The sequence below is a fragment of the Nothoprocta perdicaria genome, unplaced genomic scaffold (assembly GCF_003342845.1).
Source record: "Nothoprocta perdicaria isolate Ctin4 unplaced genomic scaffold, notPer1 scaffold_312, whole genome shotgun sequence".
In the NCBI taxonomy this organism is placed as follows: domain Eukaryota; kingdom Metazoa; phylum Chordata; class Aves; order Tinamiformes; family Tinamidae; genus Nothoprocta; species Nothoprocta perdicaria.
In genome coordinates this window covers 141,194-159,004 of record NW_020455547.1, presented here as the reverse complement: position 1 = coordinate 159,004, position 17,811 = coordinate 141,194, and the positions used below count along the sequence as shown (strand labels likewise).

Here is a 17,811-nt window from a genome sequence, read left to right as displayed (position 1 = left end):
GAGTAAGCTGACTTCTTTAAAAAAGAAAGTGCAAATGATATTTTCTAAGCAATGAAGTGTCAAAAGCATCAAGTCAAGAAAAAATATGTTAAGAAAAAGGTGGACATGTAAAAATAGTTAAAATTATTAAAGTTTTAATATGGAAAATATGGTTTGATATGGAAAGATGATTACTCATTTATGGTGACGGACAGACATCAGAGATCATAGGTTCCTCCAACTATAAAATAGAACATTCCCTGCTGTGACATTCGTGCGAGGATTTAGCAGTTGTATAAAGAAAGCTTTTATGTTATAGTAAAATTTATAATGCAGTCAATAGCTGCAATTCTTTTGCAGAATGAAAACCTGGTGCCCCGAGCAGATGAAGGTATATGGAGCTTCAGGATTTTTTAAAACTCTCATATATATATATATATATATATATATATATATATATCTCGAACAAAACAACAGTTCATGTGCTATAATCAGGATCTTAAACGGTACAATTTTTCTTGTCGTAGTTGTGTTTACATGTAGGAAAATCCTGTCTGCATTCACCACTTGAAGAGAGGATGTTCTGACTGAAAAATACTTGCTACAACCAAACTTTACAACTTGTTCAAAAAAACTTATGCTGCAGTTTTTCTTTTTTTTTTTTTTCCTGTTCTTTCCAGTCTTCCATTCTGTCCAGAGTTCCATTTAGATTTTTTTCCCCTCAACCAGATGACCATAACAAGTATGTTGTGCTGTGCAAAAAGGCTTGTATTTTGTTTCTCTCAAAGTACAATCTATACATTTATTACAAGAGAAATCTTTATTTCAAAACAAAACAAGAACTCTAGCATTAAAATCACTGAACTGTATATAAAGAGAGCATAGTATTGGCATGATCTTTACACAGCTGAAAATAATTTCCTAGATTCTACGTAGTGAAACAATTTGTAAAATAATACAAAAAGTCCATGTCATTACATTCAAACTCTATTTAAATGTAGCAGTGGCATACAGTATATTTCTAGATGATTTTTACTCAAGTTCTGAATCCTCGCCCCTTTCTTTTTTGCACTTCCCTTTGAATCACTCCTTTTGCTTTTTTCCTTTTTTTTTTTTCTTTTTTGATCTTTCTTTTTATCTGTGAGATGTACCCAAAATATCGACAACTCCAAAGTAGGCATGAACTTGTCATTTCTATGTCGTCTTTGGTTATATAAAGAGAAACTTGTTTCATTTTCTTTGTTCTCAGCTGAAAACAAAATGATACAATGTGTTTTTATTAGGAATGCTTGCAGAATATAGTACATGTTAATATACTGTGTCTCACTTTCCCTTTCATGAGGTTTCTGCAGGTTGTTTAAATCAATAACATTTCTGAATCAGAACAAGGACTTTAGGATGGATGGTGGGGGGATTATAGCAATGAGAAGGTCTTTTAATTTATGTTGCTTGAAAAGCCATATGATCTTCCAAATGTCTCATTGCTGATGATTAAATGGAATTTGTTTGTCCTTTATAAAGCAGAAATAAAAGTCAAATACATGTATTTATTGATGACACTAATGTGACCCCATTGACAGCAAAGCAGAAAATTAGTTTTTTATGAGCTGTTCTAAGACCTTTTTGTAGTATCTTGTTCTAACCTAGTTTTGAGAGCCTTGAAAAGTTTTCTACATACCAGATTTTATGACTTCCTGAATTTTTGAACCCAACTTGTTCATGTTTACTGAAGTTGATCTGAACACAGTCTTTATAATGTAATTTAAATCATGCTGAGAGACATCTTACGTTGAAAATCAAGACCAGGAATGAAGGAGGTATAAAGAAGTTGAATAATCCAAGTGGATGGTTATTCCAGAGACTGCCAGAGTGAGTCAAAGCAACTAGTGAAGTTTATGCATATTTAGGTGTACCAAATATATTAAAAATAACTATTTGGATGGCTGCTGGATGAAAGTACATTAATGCCTGACCTCTCAGTCTGATCACAGTCAAGAATGTGGGTTTTTTGGGAGGACACCTTTAGAAAGAAGACTAAAAAGTAGAGGTTTTACATTTTCATGGGTCATCTAAAAATGAACATTAATGAGATAATATTTTATTTGCTTATAATACCTATGTCTCAGCTTCCAATTTTTTTTTGGTATGGTCTTCTGTAAGGAAATTTACCACATGCCTTTCTAGTGGTCCAAAGTTGCTAGTAGCTTGTATTGTGGTCTTTTTTAATCAAGCTGTACTTTTTGCTCTGAGATCAGCACTATAAGGTGGCACCTTTAAGAGGTTACATCGAAACTGAATTGCAGCCATTATGATAATATTGGTCTTTTGGAAGACATATAACTTGGAAGCAATTTTAGGAAGTTTACTGGTGACCAGTCATTTTGTTAAATAAAGTTCTGAGAACATTAGAGTTGTGATTATATTAGTTATAGATGAATGTCATTAGTCTGCTTATAATTTGCATAATATTGAAGGAATGAAATGTTTTACACTTGCTCATTCAAGAATCTCTAAAAAATTGAAACAAAAGCATCCTTTATCTTGCTGTTGTCTTTGTAAAGAATTAGCTGCTGAAAATTTTACTTGCAAGTTATGTGAATGGAAAGCAAACCAGAATTCCCAGAAAACTTTGATGACAGTGTGGTCAGGAATAATGATTTTAAAAAGCCAGCAAAATACCCAGGTAGCTTTTTTTTCTCCTCCCTGCCCCTCCCCCCCCCCCCTTTTTCCCCACTATTATCTCTCACACTGTCTAATGATTAAGTATGCAGCTAGCCCTGGTGATGATTTGAGAGTTTGCTTGTGTATGTATGTACTTAGTGTCCCACAAATACCTTGACAAAGTGCTACCTAGTTAATATGAATTAGTGTTATATTTGGTCTTCCTGCAAACACATGTAAGTTTAATATTGCTAGCTCAAGTGCTTTGAGTTGAAAACAGAATATTCTTTAGATATTCAATTTCACAGAAATTTTTGCTTCTGGAAGCTGCTAAGATTTATTATTTTCTTCAGCCTGTGAAGGGAAGATATGTGTTGAATTTTCCTTTATTGTCCAAACCGAGAAAGCGGYATTCATTTCAATACTCTTGGATTGTAGCAAGCATATACTTCCACTGATGACTTTGGCAAATGTTAAAATGAGGTGGGTTGGAAAGACTTGGTTCTCTTTCAAATATTTTGTCATACCACGAAGAAGTGTTGGTCAGGGTAAGATAGCACATGCTAAACTGTGTAACACTGAATGCTACATATTTCAGGTGTGGTTTCTGTCTGTCTTCCAAGATGATGTTTTCTTCATTGCTATAAATTAAATATGAGAAGAACAGAAACATGTTTGAGATCAGTCTTTCTGTGGAAGCTAATGCTCATGCTTATTTTTATTAGCAAGTGAAATGAAGTCATATTTCTGCTACTTAATGCTAAATATTTTTGCACTATGATTGTTTTCAGTTATATAAAACTCCCCAAAAACATGCAAAGTCAGTGGAAAACTTAGCTGGCTTTGACTAGCTTTAGATCAGAGCCCTTATATATAAGACTGAGGTCTGACAAGTCAAGCACTTTAATGGAGTATTTGTGTTGCTGCTGGGGTTTTCTGGAAGGGAACTAGTAAAATGCATGGTTCTTCAAGTATTTTAAAGTTATTTATGAAAGGAAAACATTACAAATCAAATTTTGGGGAGAAATGCAATAATTGGATTGCAGGTGCTTTAATAAGTTTCTTTGAAGGTTTTCTATCTCAGTTTGTGATGCACAAAAGTATTTTTCATTTTCTACAATTTCCTTCCAGCAATGGTTGTGGCAGGCAGTGTCCTGAAGATTTCTGGTGAAGCTATTGAGCAATTTGAAAGTTCTTTGCAAGAGAATTTGAATTTTTTTTTTTTCAGAATGACTCTTGCTTTCTTCCCTGTGTGGAGTAAGTGGTAGGATTTTGTATGTGCATCCTTGTAAAAGAAGATTCTCTGATACAAAAAAGCTAGGAAGCCCTAGTTAATTTAAGATGTGGTGCTCCAGAAACCAGTGTGCTGCTTTTTAGCTCTGTGGAGTGGAAAGGTAAATTGCATTATCTTTAAATTTCTTGAAAAGGATGATTGTAGCTTGATACATTAATCTTGTGCTCTTCCTTGCWTTATAGCTGGGGCAGTTTCCATGGCTGGAAATACTGAGGCTACGCAATACATTTCTCATCTTTTCCAGTGTCAGTGATGACAAATGCGAGAGGGGAAAATGTCTTTTTGCTGTAGCCAGCAGGATTGTAGGTGCCTGCAGCTCAATATCTGTCTGAGTGAGAGAATCTCTGATSCTGTCTCCTTGGATATGTGAATAGATTTACAAGCAGAGGCCAGACTTAAGTCCTTTAGCTTGTGTTTGTTGATGTGTTTCCTAATTGAACTGATTCTCCTTTTAAATGCTCACACCACAAGGCAAGGACATGGTTGGGGAATCTAATGAACTCTTACTGGAGAGAGCATCCTTTGGGATATTTCGATGTAGTAATATTTTGATATGAATGAGGGTTAGAKGCACCTAGTTTAAACTAAAAATGTACAACCCACTCTTATTTAACTATCATTATTACCTTGTACTGACTTTCAATTTGAGGAAGTGTTTTTGACTTTTTTTGTGGCTTTTATTTCTTTGCATCTACATTTTTAATGTAGTAATATTTCTTTATGAGATGGTAAAAAGTAAATGTAAATTGGTAAAAGTAATGGAAAGTGTAACATCTGTCTTTAAGGATTTAATCATATTCTTTTGTCAAAGTTTCCTTATGTGTTTCCTTATTCCTTCTTTGTATATTGATATTTCTTCATGGGTAGGCAAATATTGAGAAAGATAGCTGAGATTATGGTGTGGCATCAAGGAGAATATACAGTTTTGTACCAGGATCTTGACTGTTTCTCTTTGCAATATAAGTCAAGAATTGATTAAAAAAAATTGCAGTGCTGCAAGTACTCTTGCTGAAAAGCATGACACTAGCTTGATTTAWGTTACTCAAAGATAGTAATCTGCACTGTTAACCATTATCACCGAGTGATGTTGTTCTACTAGGCAAGTTACATATTTAGAACCAAGTGATTATTACAGCGTAATCAATGCATCACGTCTCTAATATTTGATGGGACTTTTCAGGAACTAAATATATGAATAGCAAGCATRTGAATGTGAATTTGGAGCTTTCTTTTGTGGTTTGATCGTATTCATTTTGCTCATATTCCTAATGGAACTAATCGTTCCAATAATGGATTGACATTGGCAAATGAAATAATGTAAAAACCTACATTTAGATATATAGCTTTGATACTGTTCAGTGTGATATATGGTTAGTCCAGGTGTTTGAAAGTAAACTTTTAAAGTTAGAAATAGTCACAGCTTTTCATGATATGTAGACATCTTCCTCAGAAGGACAGTAATAATTTTTAAAGGATTTTATTTGAAGAACTAAGGTAATCATTTTATTTTAATYTGAGAACAACATGCTGTCATCAGCTATTATTGTAATTGAATATAGTTTTTCTCTCTAGCAATATCTTAAAAGTTTAGGTAATTTAAGCATTCATACTGAAAACATATGATAGTGCATCTATTGGAAACAAATACAGCATGTATGCATGTGAGCAATTTAAATGCAAAGCTGTGATGACAATCTAATTTTGGTCTTGCATAGGGGAAATCCCTAGTTCTTAGAAAATACCTACAATGGACACTTCTTGTTGACAGATAAAGAAAATATGTTCCTTGTATAAATAAATCACAGGGAATAATAATGCTGTGGCGTGACCTTCTTTTGTAGCTCTATATCCTCTATCTCAGAGGAGATTTAATGGATATACTTTTACAAAAAGCCATTTTTCATGTAGTGAAAGTGGCAGCTATATACTGTCAGCAGTATTTCTTTGTGTTTTGAGAGAGAAGAAAGACTGTTAAACAAACTAAGTTTCTATTTGCACTTTTTTCATGTAAGTTGAAATTTGGATACAGTTGTAAAAATGCTGTGGATCTATAATGAGAACAAGAATTTCCTCACATGAAGATAGTATCATTTGTGCAATTTTTTTCTTCAGAATAGTGTCTAACAGAGAAGTATTGGACAGTTTGCTACATCTAGCGGTACAACTATCAGTCAATATTTTTTGGAAAGATAGGTTCCACTAGCAGCGTGTGAAGTGTGGAACATGTCACTTTATAAGTTAAGTTTGTGATGCTTACGTCTGTTTTCTGTCTACAGGGCAGTTTTAAAAAGTGTCTTCCTCACATGTTTGTTTCCCATGCTAAATATTTTACAGCCCTTCACCTACGTAATATACTAATTTGATTTTACTGAAATCATCTCATATGCTGAAAAAAATTCAGCCAAGTGTAGTTTGAGTAACTGATATACATTAAGGCCACCTATATGTCTTCAAATGAAGTTTACATATATGAAAGATATCTAAATGAGAGGTAAAATATGAGATAGATAATAGATAAATGCAGTTTTATTGGTTCTGAATCTAAACAATTCACACATGCTAAACGAGCAGAAAACCATAGAAGACTTGAAATAGAAAAGAGGAAGGTAATTTTTGAAGAGTGTTTTATAAGTTTCTGAAAGGATAAGATTGTCATTGGAGCACTGAGAGCTAGCAGTAATGAAACGTATCTACTGGATTTGGGATTAGGATGAAGAAAAATGTATTTGGTGATAAGGAAGAAAAAGAGATATTGCTAACAGAGGTATAGGCTAGCAAAAGAGGCAAAGAGCAGATAATTCATGTTTGGCTTTGGAGCTGATTAAGCAATTGTATGCTTACAGGAAAAAGCTTCAATCAAAGACAGCAAAAAAGATGAGTTCAGATATGAATGTATGCTGTTATCAATGGTTGTTTAAAGCTGAAGTACTTCTGGAGATGGTGAAACTATAGAAATAGCTTATTTGGGGAACTGGCAATAGAGGGTAATATAATTGGCATAGGAAGAATAATTTGGAAGAATATGTCTGAAAAAGAAAGCAAAGTATGAAGAATTACCAAATCACCGAGTTGCAAACGTGAAATGGGTGTCTGCAGGAATACAGAAACAGGAGGAGAGAAATACAGAAGGAAGAGCCCGAACACACTGGTACTAGGAACAAATGGTTGAAATAGCATAAGATTAGAGAAAGTCCTACCCCTTATGTTTAACAGAAAGTTATTGCTGGTGTTGTCTGAAGTTACAGTAAAAGAGAAACATGACACAGTAAGTTGATGAGCAACTTGGAGAACACACGCAGGTTACAGAAGAAAATAATTCACTCTTGGACAGTAGTTTGGAAAAGGAAGAGGGGACATTCACAGTAAATTGTGAGGAAGGGAAAAGGAATTGGAAGCAGGTGACTTTCAAATTCAAGTACGTAGGAAGGAGTGAAAGAGACTGAATGATGACAAACTGGGACAGAAGAGGAAGAGCTAGGTAGACTGTAGGAGTAAAATACTGGCATCAAAACATGCAAAGGAGGAGAACTCAGGAAATCTGGAGAACGGATGATGGGATTGGAAGGGAAAAGAGCCTCAGATTTTATCAGTTTCTGGCAAGAACGTAAGGAGAGGAAGATTTGAAAGGAAAAGGGGGAGGAAAGAACATGAGTCTGAATAATCATACAGATGGTTTGGGGGATCCGGGAGTCATAATACAGAGATAATTAAAAGGAAAAGATCAAGCAAAGAGTGAATTCAGTAAAGGAGACTGACACCAATTGCTGGATTTGAGTTGCATGCCTATTTGGAGTTAAATGTGCTTATAGAAATAGGTGAATGGCACCTTAGCTGGGAACACCTGCTGCATTCAACAAGTGGTGCAGCTGCTGAGCACCAGCCTGCCTGTGTCTGCCAGTGGTTCTGTTTATTTGGTAGGTACTGTAAGCAGTTTTAATTTTGCCTGTTCTTATTAATGTTCCAGGTTCGTGGGAATAAAGGCGAAGTCCTTTATATCTTGGATGCAAGCAATCCACGCCATTCTAATTGGCTGCGTTTTGTCCATGAGGCCCCCTCGCAGGAGCAAAAGAACCTGGCAGCCATTCAGGTAGGCTTCATGGATTCCTACCATCTTCTTCCAGTTACTAATTTAATAAATTTGTTTTTCTGTTTAGTTTTTATCTCTTTCAGTAAACCTTCAGAATGAGAACCACAGCAACCATACTGCTTTCCCTTTCCCACCCTTTTTATTGAGAATAAACTCTTGTGCTTAAATGTGATACCAAAAATAAGACATTGTTAGATTGAAGGACTGAAGAAGTCCTCATTTAGAATTTGGCTTTCCTTGAAGCATTCGTGTTAATCCACTGTCACAGAATTACATTGAATCCTTTGATGTGAAGAATTCCTAATTCATTACTATGTCCAGTGTGTGCCAGGTTTTCTTTTTCTTTTCCAGATATTATGTTAAACTACTATATAGCTATATTGCATCATAATATTCCTTACTTTGAATATGCCTAGTGCTTTTTGCATGCTGTTTTAAAGGATCAAAGTGGAGTTAAAGGATATATATTTGTAAATATATGAGATAATGAAAGGCAAACTTAGAAAACAAACAAGGATTTACYAAATTCTCTTTTTCAATAGATATGATCAATAATCACTTACCACATTGTGAGTGATCATGATGCCATGCATGTATACACATATGTACCTATACACATACATACCTGCATACATTTTACATACATGTATATATTTATGTATTTAATTACACTTAATATGAGTAGGTTCTACTCGTGTTAAATAAAGAAAAATATGCCCTGTATCTTTATATGGTTTGATCCCAAGTTAATAAAGTGAAATGTAAATCCTAAAACTCTGCTATTGCTTTAGCAAACCAACTAAAATAAGATAAACCAAAGCTGGAGAACAAGCCTATCCTAGACTATTCAAAGAATGCCTAAGAACTTAACACTAGTTGTGTGCTTGACAGCTGCTCTCTAGAAATTTACTGTGCGATTTTATGTGTATAAAAATGTGAATGGAAGCTAAATGACTCCCTTCTTACCAGTCCTCTTTCCAGTCTCCAAACACTGCAATGGGAGCATTTTGGTCTACTCTGAGAACACCTCCAATTGTAGTTGTGTTACTGCAGTAGTGATAAACATCGTAATCTTATATCCCAAATGAAGCAATTGATCATTAATTCACTGTTTACTACCTAGTGTGTGGCTCTGAGTTTAGAAGAAGATAAATTGGATGTAAATGCATGTAAATAAAAGCATGTAGGTAAATGAAATTACATCCTGGGCTTTGCAGGAAAATATGAGTAGTTCCTCATCAGTCAGTTGAATCCAAAAATCCTACTTAGATACTGTACAAAATCCTTCCTGTAGTTAAAAAGCGATTTATAGCACATGAGTGGTGGTGTGATAGTAGCTGTGATAGTAGGCTAGTTCAGGTGAAAGCTGTTGCTCGTATTGTGACAAGTGTTCTAGCTCTGAATTATGTGACAGCTCTATCATGGAGCAGTCATGTTTCAGTATTTTTTCCATTTACAACACATAGGAAGTATTTTTAGCAACTGTTCTGTAAGAATATCTATATGTGACTGATAGAAATGCACTGAAATGTTGGAAGGTACCTGCATATGTCCTGATTTTTTTCTTCTATGTATTTTGCACAGCTGAATTGCTGGAGGCAGTTAGAGGAGGCTCCTCTAACTAAKTTCAAGTAGCAATTGAATGAGTTAGCCTGCTGCTGTGTTTCATGGAACTGTRAAATTGCAAATCCTGCATTAGCAGACACTGTATGAATTGTAATTTTTTTGCCCTGGGCCATTCCTAACAATTATAAATATGATATTTGATATGTAGCAAAAATATACTGTATTTGTCATAATCAAAATGAAATGTCTCCTATTAGATATTCCTGAAGGAGCTGAGTTGTTTGTTTTATTTTTAGCTTTTAGGTTATTATATTTTCAATATTATATAGTCCTGAATGAATATGTGTATGTGTTTATCAGCTGTAATTTTACTAAGCAATCTCAGCTGGAKATGACTGTGCAACAAAGATCCTGTTGTGGTTAAGGTCAAAACTGTTTTATAAACAGAATTGCTGCCAACTGGAACTTTAAATTCAAATGCAGTTTCATTTATAAGTAGACACTTAGATGATCTGGTGTAACTCAGAATAACATGAGTTAGAATAATAAAATAGCAAAAGTTAATGTGAAAGAGAGGATATTTACTGTGAAGGGGTAGTTTAAGTTGTACTTCACAAATGTAATGGAAGAAGATTAGCATATGAAAAACAGTGCTGTCATAACTATAGCAAAATATGGCTATAGTTATTATAGCACTGTCTCTCACATACAAATCTCCACCTAGCAGGCAAGAGTAAGGGGAGAAGACACAGGGAAAGCAAGGACAAAGTGTGTGAAGCTGTTCCATAAATTTGCATATTACAGGACAGTTTGGGGCATTTCTGAAATGTAGCTCACTGCAAAGGAGTGATTAACTTGTTATGAACTATATGCAGTAAACAATGGTAGTTGTTAGCATTATGTATACTGTCCTCCAAAGTACATGGGAGGGTGTATRACTCTATGGAGAGAACAAGAATCTGAATAGATGAAGCACATGTGGCTGAATAAAAATGGAACAACAAAAGTTATTTGAACAAAAATAAGTAGTTGGAAGGCGAGTGGTCGTAGTCTGCAATGCACCATAGAAAGGGAACAGAAAGGAGGAAAGGAATTCAAGGAAGGGGGGAGGCAAAGAAACATTGCCAGAAGAGCAAACTAGGAATGTGGAAGAGAGGTCCTGATGCCAATGRACATGAATTGCCCGTCAAGGACCCTTGTGACCTATAGCAGATGAACATAGTTAACAAATTGCCCAGGATGGCCTAACTGGATGGACAGACAGAACAGTTGCAGGTGTGTTCTTTGTGAGTGGGAGAGTTATTAAATTATCTGAAAAATCTTTTACTGTGTCTACTGTGTCCCTGTCTTCAAGCATGTAGATAAATGTATTTCATGCAGGTGCTGCTAGCCATGGGTGGAGGGGAAGATTTAGATTCCTTTTTCTGGATCACTTCCATTTGTTTCAGTGAAAAGGCTGTCCGTGGAGCTGCAGCGGTAAGGGAATATCTGGACAAATTAGTGCTTTGATTACCTGACGATTAGTGTAGCTGGAAAAACCAGCTGAGGAGGAAGAATTAGCTGTGGAGGAAGAATGTGCTTGAGCTGCTTTAGTTTGGATTAGAATCCAAAGTAAATCCTTTTCAATGAAAATGCAACAAAGATTAGTGAAGCATTGGGGTTTCTGTAGTACTTTTTCATTAATCTTATTATGAATGGAAAGTACACAAATGGGAACGATGTGGGACACGTTTTGGCACAAAGAGCAGTGGGCTTATGGGGAAATGTAGAGGTGGTCCAGATGCAGTAGTAGCCRTAAGAGCTCGGCTGTTGGGATGCATCTGCTTGATGTACACGAACCTAATAATCTGAACAGGTTGTTGCTCCCCCGGTTTACTGTGCAGTGTAGAGTATGTCATATGTAAACTAATTGCAAGCTGCACTATTTGGTTGTTTATTAAGTTTGATACTTTCCTGCAATGGTTTTYGCTCAAGTGGAGAATGAATGTAGGAAGATCACCTTTCACCAGATCTCAGATCACCTTTGCAGATGATATGATTTGAATTTAGATTGTAGAAAATTCAAGTTCTCTGAAACTCTTGAAAGAGTTATATGAAAAACAGCAACTCTTACATGTAAGCAGAAGTTAGGATGGCTGGTGGGTATCTGGACCGCTGAGTCTATCTATTCTCTCTTGAAGAAAATGTGTAATTAATTAGACTTTCAAATGCTGTCATTGAGATAAGGATGGAAAAGTAGTGGGTCCTTGAAGGCTGCATCTGCTGCTGAGTCTGTTAAATTAAATAGGTTTCTCTGTGTGTGACAGTAACTTGTGTAATACATTATAGACTTTCCAAAGTGTGAGGAGTCCTACATCCCTGTTGACAGTTTAAAGTAGTCTTAGTATATTACAAAAATTAAAAGTCAGTATCTTGTCCTTGTGCTATGAAGCCTGTTACAAAATACATGGCTAGATGTACTGTAAAGAAGCTTCAATTAGTTTGCTTGGATGTTAATCAGATAAACTTTAAGATTTATGCCAGTACTTGGAAGTTTTCATTAACGTAAACATGAGTCTGCTTTTGGTGCTTTGGGTAGTACCCAAACCACTTGGTTCACATATGGCAGAAAAAAGCAGCTCTATATATCAGTTTAGAAGACAGCTGCTTCCTTCCTCCCCCAGTAACTTTAATTAAACATTTTCAAAGACRAAGTTGTTGGCTTATGTATCTATTTGGAAGCTCATTTATTCATTGTGGAGAAATTTGGGGGCCTCATCGTTCCCTGCGCTGTCCTCTCGGCAGGATCTCGACTGTATCTTCTACCCTCTATGCATCTGCATGTCAACAGCAAGTTTAAATCTACAGAGGGTTTTTACTTTTAAATATACTTTATAGAGCCAGTTATATTTATACTGCTAACTTGGTAGTAAAGATGCTGACCAGCGTTGAAAATCTGTTCATAAAGAAGTTTGTAAATCTTCTAAGTTGGGGGTTGGGGAAGATCAGAAATAACAAGCAGAAAACTCTCCCTCACCCCCCCTAATATGTAAGCCATACAGCCAATAGGGGACAGAGCGAAAGCTCTATTGATTACGTAAGTATTTTTTTTCCTAATTCTTGAATGTTTCATTTTCCAGCTCTGAAGTTCTAGTCAGACAGGAAGCGCTTAACACCGCTTCATCCTGACATAGGCTACAGCACAAATTGTAAAAGTCTCACAGGTGAGGCAGAGGGCATGTTTCAGAACACCAGAATACAAGAGCAATTTATCTATGCAGCCATGCGAGGAAAGAAATCTCAAAAGGGCTATTCCAACTCTGTTCTCCCTGAGGGCTAGTATTAGTTTAGGCTTCCAAATGTACCATTTTACATTTTTTTGATATAGTCATTCACTGATAGTCGTTCATACAGTTATTCTGTCAGACATTTGGACATTCATGCTCAAAATCAGTCATTCCACTTTTTGCAATAGGAAGGGGAAAACATTTTCTACCTGGCAGTGGAAGATATTGAAACAGACACAGAACTTCTGATCGGCTACTTGGACAGTGACATGGAAGAAGAGGAAGAGGAGGAGGAAGAGGTCCCTGTTATCCAGGAAGATGAAGACAGTAACAACAACAAAGAAGTGCAACCAGTTGGTGAAAAAAGTGCAGGTAGGTGAGCAACATGCGAAAAGATAAATTGAGAGCTTAAAAGTAGTAATGAAGAGAGAGAACACCAGCTTTATAACACTGGAAAATTCCAAGGGTCCTCAAGTGTATTTGTATGACTTTGTATCTCATGGATTCACTTTGGATTGGGGTTCTTTTTGTCTAGCATGGGAAAGCAACTGTTATGAGTTAGAATAAGTGAGCCTGCATTTTGTGACAAGTTATCAAAAATTTTTAAACTTCTGTTGGATTTTCTCACCTGCCTATAGCTTTATAAAAGCTGAGTTTTTGATCTGAGAGGGGGAAGTTTCTTCTATCATAAGTGATGAAATAACTTTATGAAATAAATCTTTCCATAAAGCAGTTCAGCCAGTCTTAAGGTAAGATATCAAAGAAATGATAGGTGATTTGAATTACTGTGATGAACTTACAGCCAGGGTCAGTTTAGRCTAACAAGCTAAATCACATCCATCTTTATGCTTTGCATCCGTTTCTGACAAAATTGGAGGCAGGATTTACCCATTACCTGCTGGCATTTTGTGTGAGTAGTTCATTGAGAGACAAAGCCTGTTGTGAATTTTACAATGCCATTTTGTGTTATCTGTTTTTGAGTGAGAGTATCTCTTAATGTAACCTGTGTTCCATGAACATTATCCCCTTATTGTTTTCTCCTTCTCCTCCAATGATGCAGATCCTCTTAGTTGTAAAGAGGACCATGCATGCCCAAACTGTGAATCCAGTTTTGCCAGCCAGGAGATCCTAGCTGAACATCTTCAGACRTTGCACCAAAAACCCAGTGAAGAGAAGGAATTTAAGTGCCGCAACTGTGGAAAGAAATTCCCTGTTAAACAAGCTCTGCAGAGACAGTGAGTAGGAACAAGATTACTTTTCAGTGATCCTTTAAATTATTGATTTCTCCTGGCTTAATCATAATTTTAGCTTTAATTTTTATGCCTGTATGTTTGAATTCACTGGATAATACTTAAGAATCTAAGAGGTACAGTAGATACTGTTGCCTTTACTGTTTGAGTTAATCGCTTGTATAGCTCCTTCATTACATTCACTTTTCTAATATGTTGACTGTCTGTATTTCTTGGGAATTTCTTGTCACAGAAATGCAGTAAATAAATTTTTAATTATAAATTACAGATCGATCAGAGCTGGTTGATCCAGAACTATTGGTCTGTATTAGTGGACTATTTAGTAATTTARGAAATAATGCTCTAACTGAGTAAAATATAGCACAGAAAAAATATAGTTGACTTTGTGGGGTTTTTTTGTATATTTTTGTGCTTGTAACTAAATGGATATAATGCTTTTAATTATACATTTAATTATACATAGTACTACATTTAATTCTCTCATATCAGGAATAACAGACTCACATTGCATAGAGTGCAATTAAGACTGTTGCTGTAGTGAATTTTTCTGTTACTTACATTTGAATAATGTTATTAGTCCTAGCTGTTTATAGGCTTTGTGTTCTCTCATGGAAATAAATAAGGGAATTGTATTGTGGAGACATATTTGGTGATTGATAATTAAATATGTTTTGCTGAAAATGTATTTGTTTCTGCTGATCTGTGGTAGGATTTGGATTTGTGTGGCATGGCCAGTTTGATACATCTTTACATCATGCAGAGTTCATCTGATGAAGAATACAGTAGTATGTCTCCAACTGTTGCTGTGTGTGCATGTGGTTAGTCCCCATGAATTCCAGGGTACTTCAAGCATTAAATAAACCATTTATTTAGATAAAGAGTTGTAGAACTGGATCTGCATTTTTACTATTTCAATCCTGTGTAAATTGTAAAATTATTACATTTTATTTATTTATTTATTTTAGTGTACTTCAGTGCACAGAGAATATCAACCCAGGAGATGCTTCAAGAAGTTTTCAGTGCTCTGTTTGCAATACTTCCTTCAGCTCAGAATCGAGGTTTTGTGTCTGAGTTACTGGACTGCTGTCATGTCATTGCTGGCCTCCCTTTGCATGCTAGCTTTCAAGCTTGTTAGTTTATGTGAATCCTAACAGTGAAAGAAGTCAAATGCTTTCATTCCTGTTTGCTGTAAGTAATGCATGAGGTGGCCTTGGAACTCTGCACTGTAGCATGTGTTTAAGCTCAGAGTGCTAGCTATGTGTTTCATTTCTCTAAATGTTCATGCGTTGTTTTTCCTTTCTGCTTATCCCATATAGTTATGAACAGCACAAGGAGGCGTGCAGAGGGGATGCCAGATTCATATGCAAGGCAGATAGCTGCGGGAAGAGGTTCAAGAGTAAGGATGCCCTGAAAAAACATAAGGAAAATGTTCACAGTGGTAAGGAGCAGTTTAATGTTTCTTCAAAAAACAACAAATGAGCAAAAATAATTCTCATATGTACGTTGTCTTTGATTTCCTTTTTAATGGATTCATTTGTATCAAAGAGAAAAATAAGAAATAACTAACTACAAGAGTAAGTATTCCTTTTGCCACAGGAAGAAATTATTCTATACCAGATGACTCATTGGTCTACTACAGAAAATGTAATAGGAATCCAGGGAAGTTTAAACAAGACAAGTAAGAGATAAAGCACAACCTTTCAATAGTGAGGAAAATTAACCACTGGCAGAGACTGCCCCAGGAAGTGGCAAGTTTTTCTTTTTTTTTTTTTGATAATTTCAGGACACAATGAGATGTCTTTCTGGATGACTTGCTTCACAAATGATTAGGCTTGATGAGAGTAGTGCATGAAATTCTATAGCCTCTGTTGTGCAGGAAGTCAAGCTGGGCAATCTACTAGTCCCTTTAGGCCCTAGCATTTTTATATCTTTGCACTGCAAATCAATAATTTTCAATCAAACCTGACTCTGTTTCCATGAAAGGGTAAAAAGCTTCTCTCAGGTCCACAATGCAGATCTCGGCTCTGGCATTCTACTCTCTGTGCATGTCCTCTTTCAGTGTCAATGAAAGATCAGTATGCATGGGACAGTAGAATACCAGAGAGCAAACAGATTTCAGTTAATGATGAGAACACTGTCCAGTTTTGTAAAGTTTTCATTATATGAAACTTTTCTTCTGCCAATATCTTAAAATCTAAAGAAATTCCACAACCATTTTCATAAGAGATTATCTCTCTCTYTCTTTTCTGTTTCTTTTTCTTTCTTTCCTCCAGTGACATTTTTACTCATTTGGGAACACTGTTTTTTTTGGCTCAACTATTTTCAGTTATGTAGAGGTGTAAAACTTCTGCAGTTCCTCTCTTGTATGACCTCTTGGGCATGGTTGGGAATGTGAAGGATATTTTTCCTGCCTGCAGAGTGAGCACAGCTTTTATTTTGCCTGCTAGAGCTCATACAAATCACAGCTGACTTTAGTGCAGGAAGGTGCCTKTAAAAATATGTATGTATATATATTTATATATATGTATTTTATATGTGTATTATAGATAATAATATATAATAACATATATATATGTGTCTATATATATGCATAATATACTTTTAGGCATCCATGTATATAATTATATGTGAGTGCTTATCATGAGTTTTATAACAGCAAATGTGGATGGGAGGTTAAGTATTTTCTTTTTTTTCCACTACAAATTTAAATACTGAAGAACCAACTGACTGGATATGCTTATAGTAAGAGGAATATTTTGTATACTGCTTTCACTACAGTCCGTGAGTCTGCTCACTACACATGGGCAGCTTTCTTCAAGATCATGTTTTCTCCGCGTTTCTGATCCATTGTGACAGTGTGACCTAAGCTGGGAATAGTGAGTTTGTGTTCAAAGTCTTTGAAATGCTATATGTTCTTAAAATGCTGTTAGATTCTTTCATATCTTTACATAAAATGTTTATCAGAAATACTACTCTTGATTTGGAAATAAAACTGTGAATTTATTAAGATGGTCTAGAAACTAATAACATGCTCTACAAGTTATTCCATTAACTACAAGCTGTGGTATATCAGTACAACATATGTAGTTTTGTTTTATAGCTTAGCCTCTTTAGCTTTATCCTACTCAATCTTCAGCAGATGGAGGCAGTGAAGATTAAGACATATTTTGTAGATGTAGGTCCTAAGGGCTAAGAAACATTTGTGTGTCTAGCTACAGGGCTGTATGGTTCATTTGAGATTAGAAATCATTTCAACATCTAGCAAAATGTAGTTACATATGGTCCTACAATTTTTAACACACAATTTTATTTTGACAAGGAAAATAATGTATTTAAAGTCTTTTACCAATGTCATTTGGAAGATAATGCATTTGCATAAAAATTACTTTTATAAAAGCAGCAATGTTTATATTTACATTAAAGACTTTCTGAACTCTTATGGAGTGTTTATGTTTATGTGCACCAGAACTTGAAATTAGCAGAAGAGAAAAAATAATTTTTTTTTTTTTTTTTTTTTTACCTTTTATGTTAGCAACCAAAGGAATATAAAGTGACTGATCTGCTCGCATTGTGTGCTAACTAATGAGATGTGATACAATAGAGAGTTGGTATTCTTTAATGAGCAGTTCTACAATGAGTCAGCACGTCTACAGTGTTGAATGTGTAAAAAGTCTAGGAAGACCAGATTCTGTGTTCAGGACAATTGCT

The 17,811-nt window shown here is 35.4% G+C and overlaps 1 protein-coding gene across 1 annotated transcript in view; it reads left to right on the top strand.

Annotated features, from left to right (window-relative positions):
• Positions 1-17,811, top strand: part of PRDM5 (PR/SET domain 5) — a 62,614-nt gene that overhangs the window by 5,467 nt on the left and 39,336 nt on the right. Inside the window, exons 3-7 of the mRNA XM_026042726.1 lie at positions 7,899-8,021; positions 13,042-13,225; positions 13,914-14,088; positions 15,069-15,161; positions 15,420-15,541. Of these exons, the coding sequence (XP_025898511.1) occupies positions 7,899-8,021; positions 13,042-13,225; positions 13,914-14,088; positions 15,069-15,161; positions 15,420-15,541 (697 nt within the window). The remainder of the gene's footprint in view (positions 1-7,898; positions 8,022-13,041; positions 13,226-13,913; positions 14,089-15,068; positions 15,162-15,419; positions 15,542-17,811) is intronic.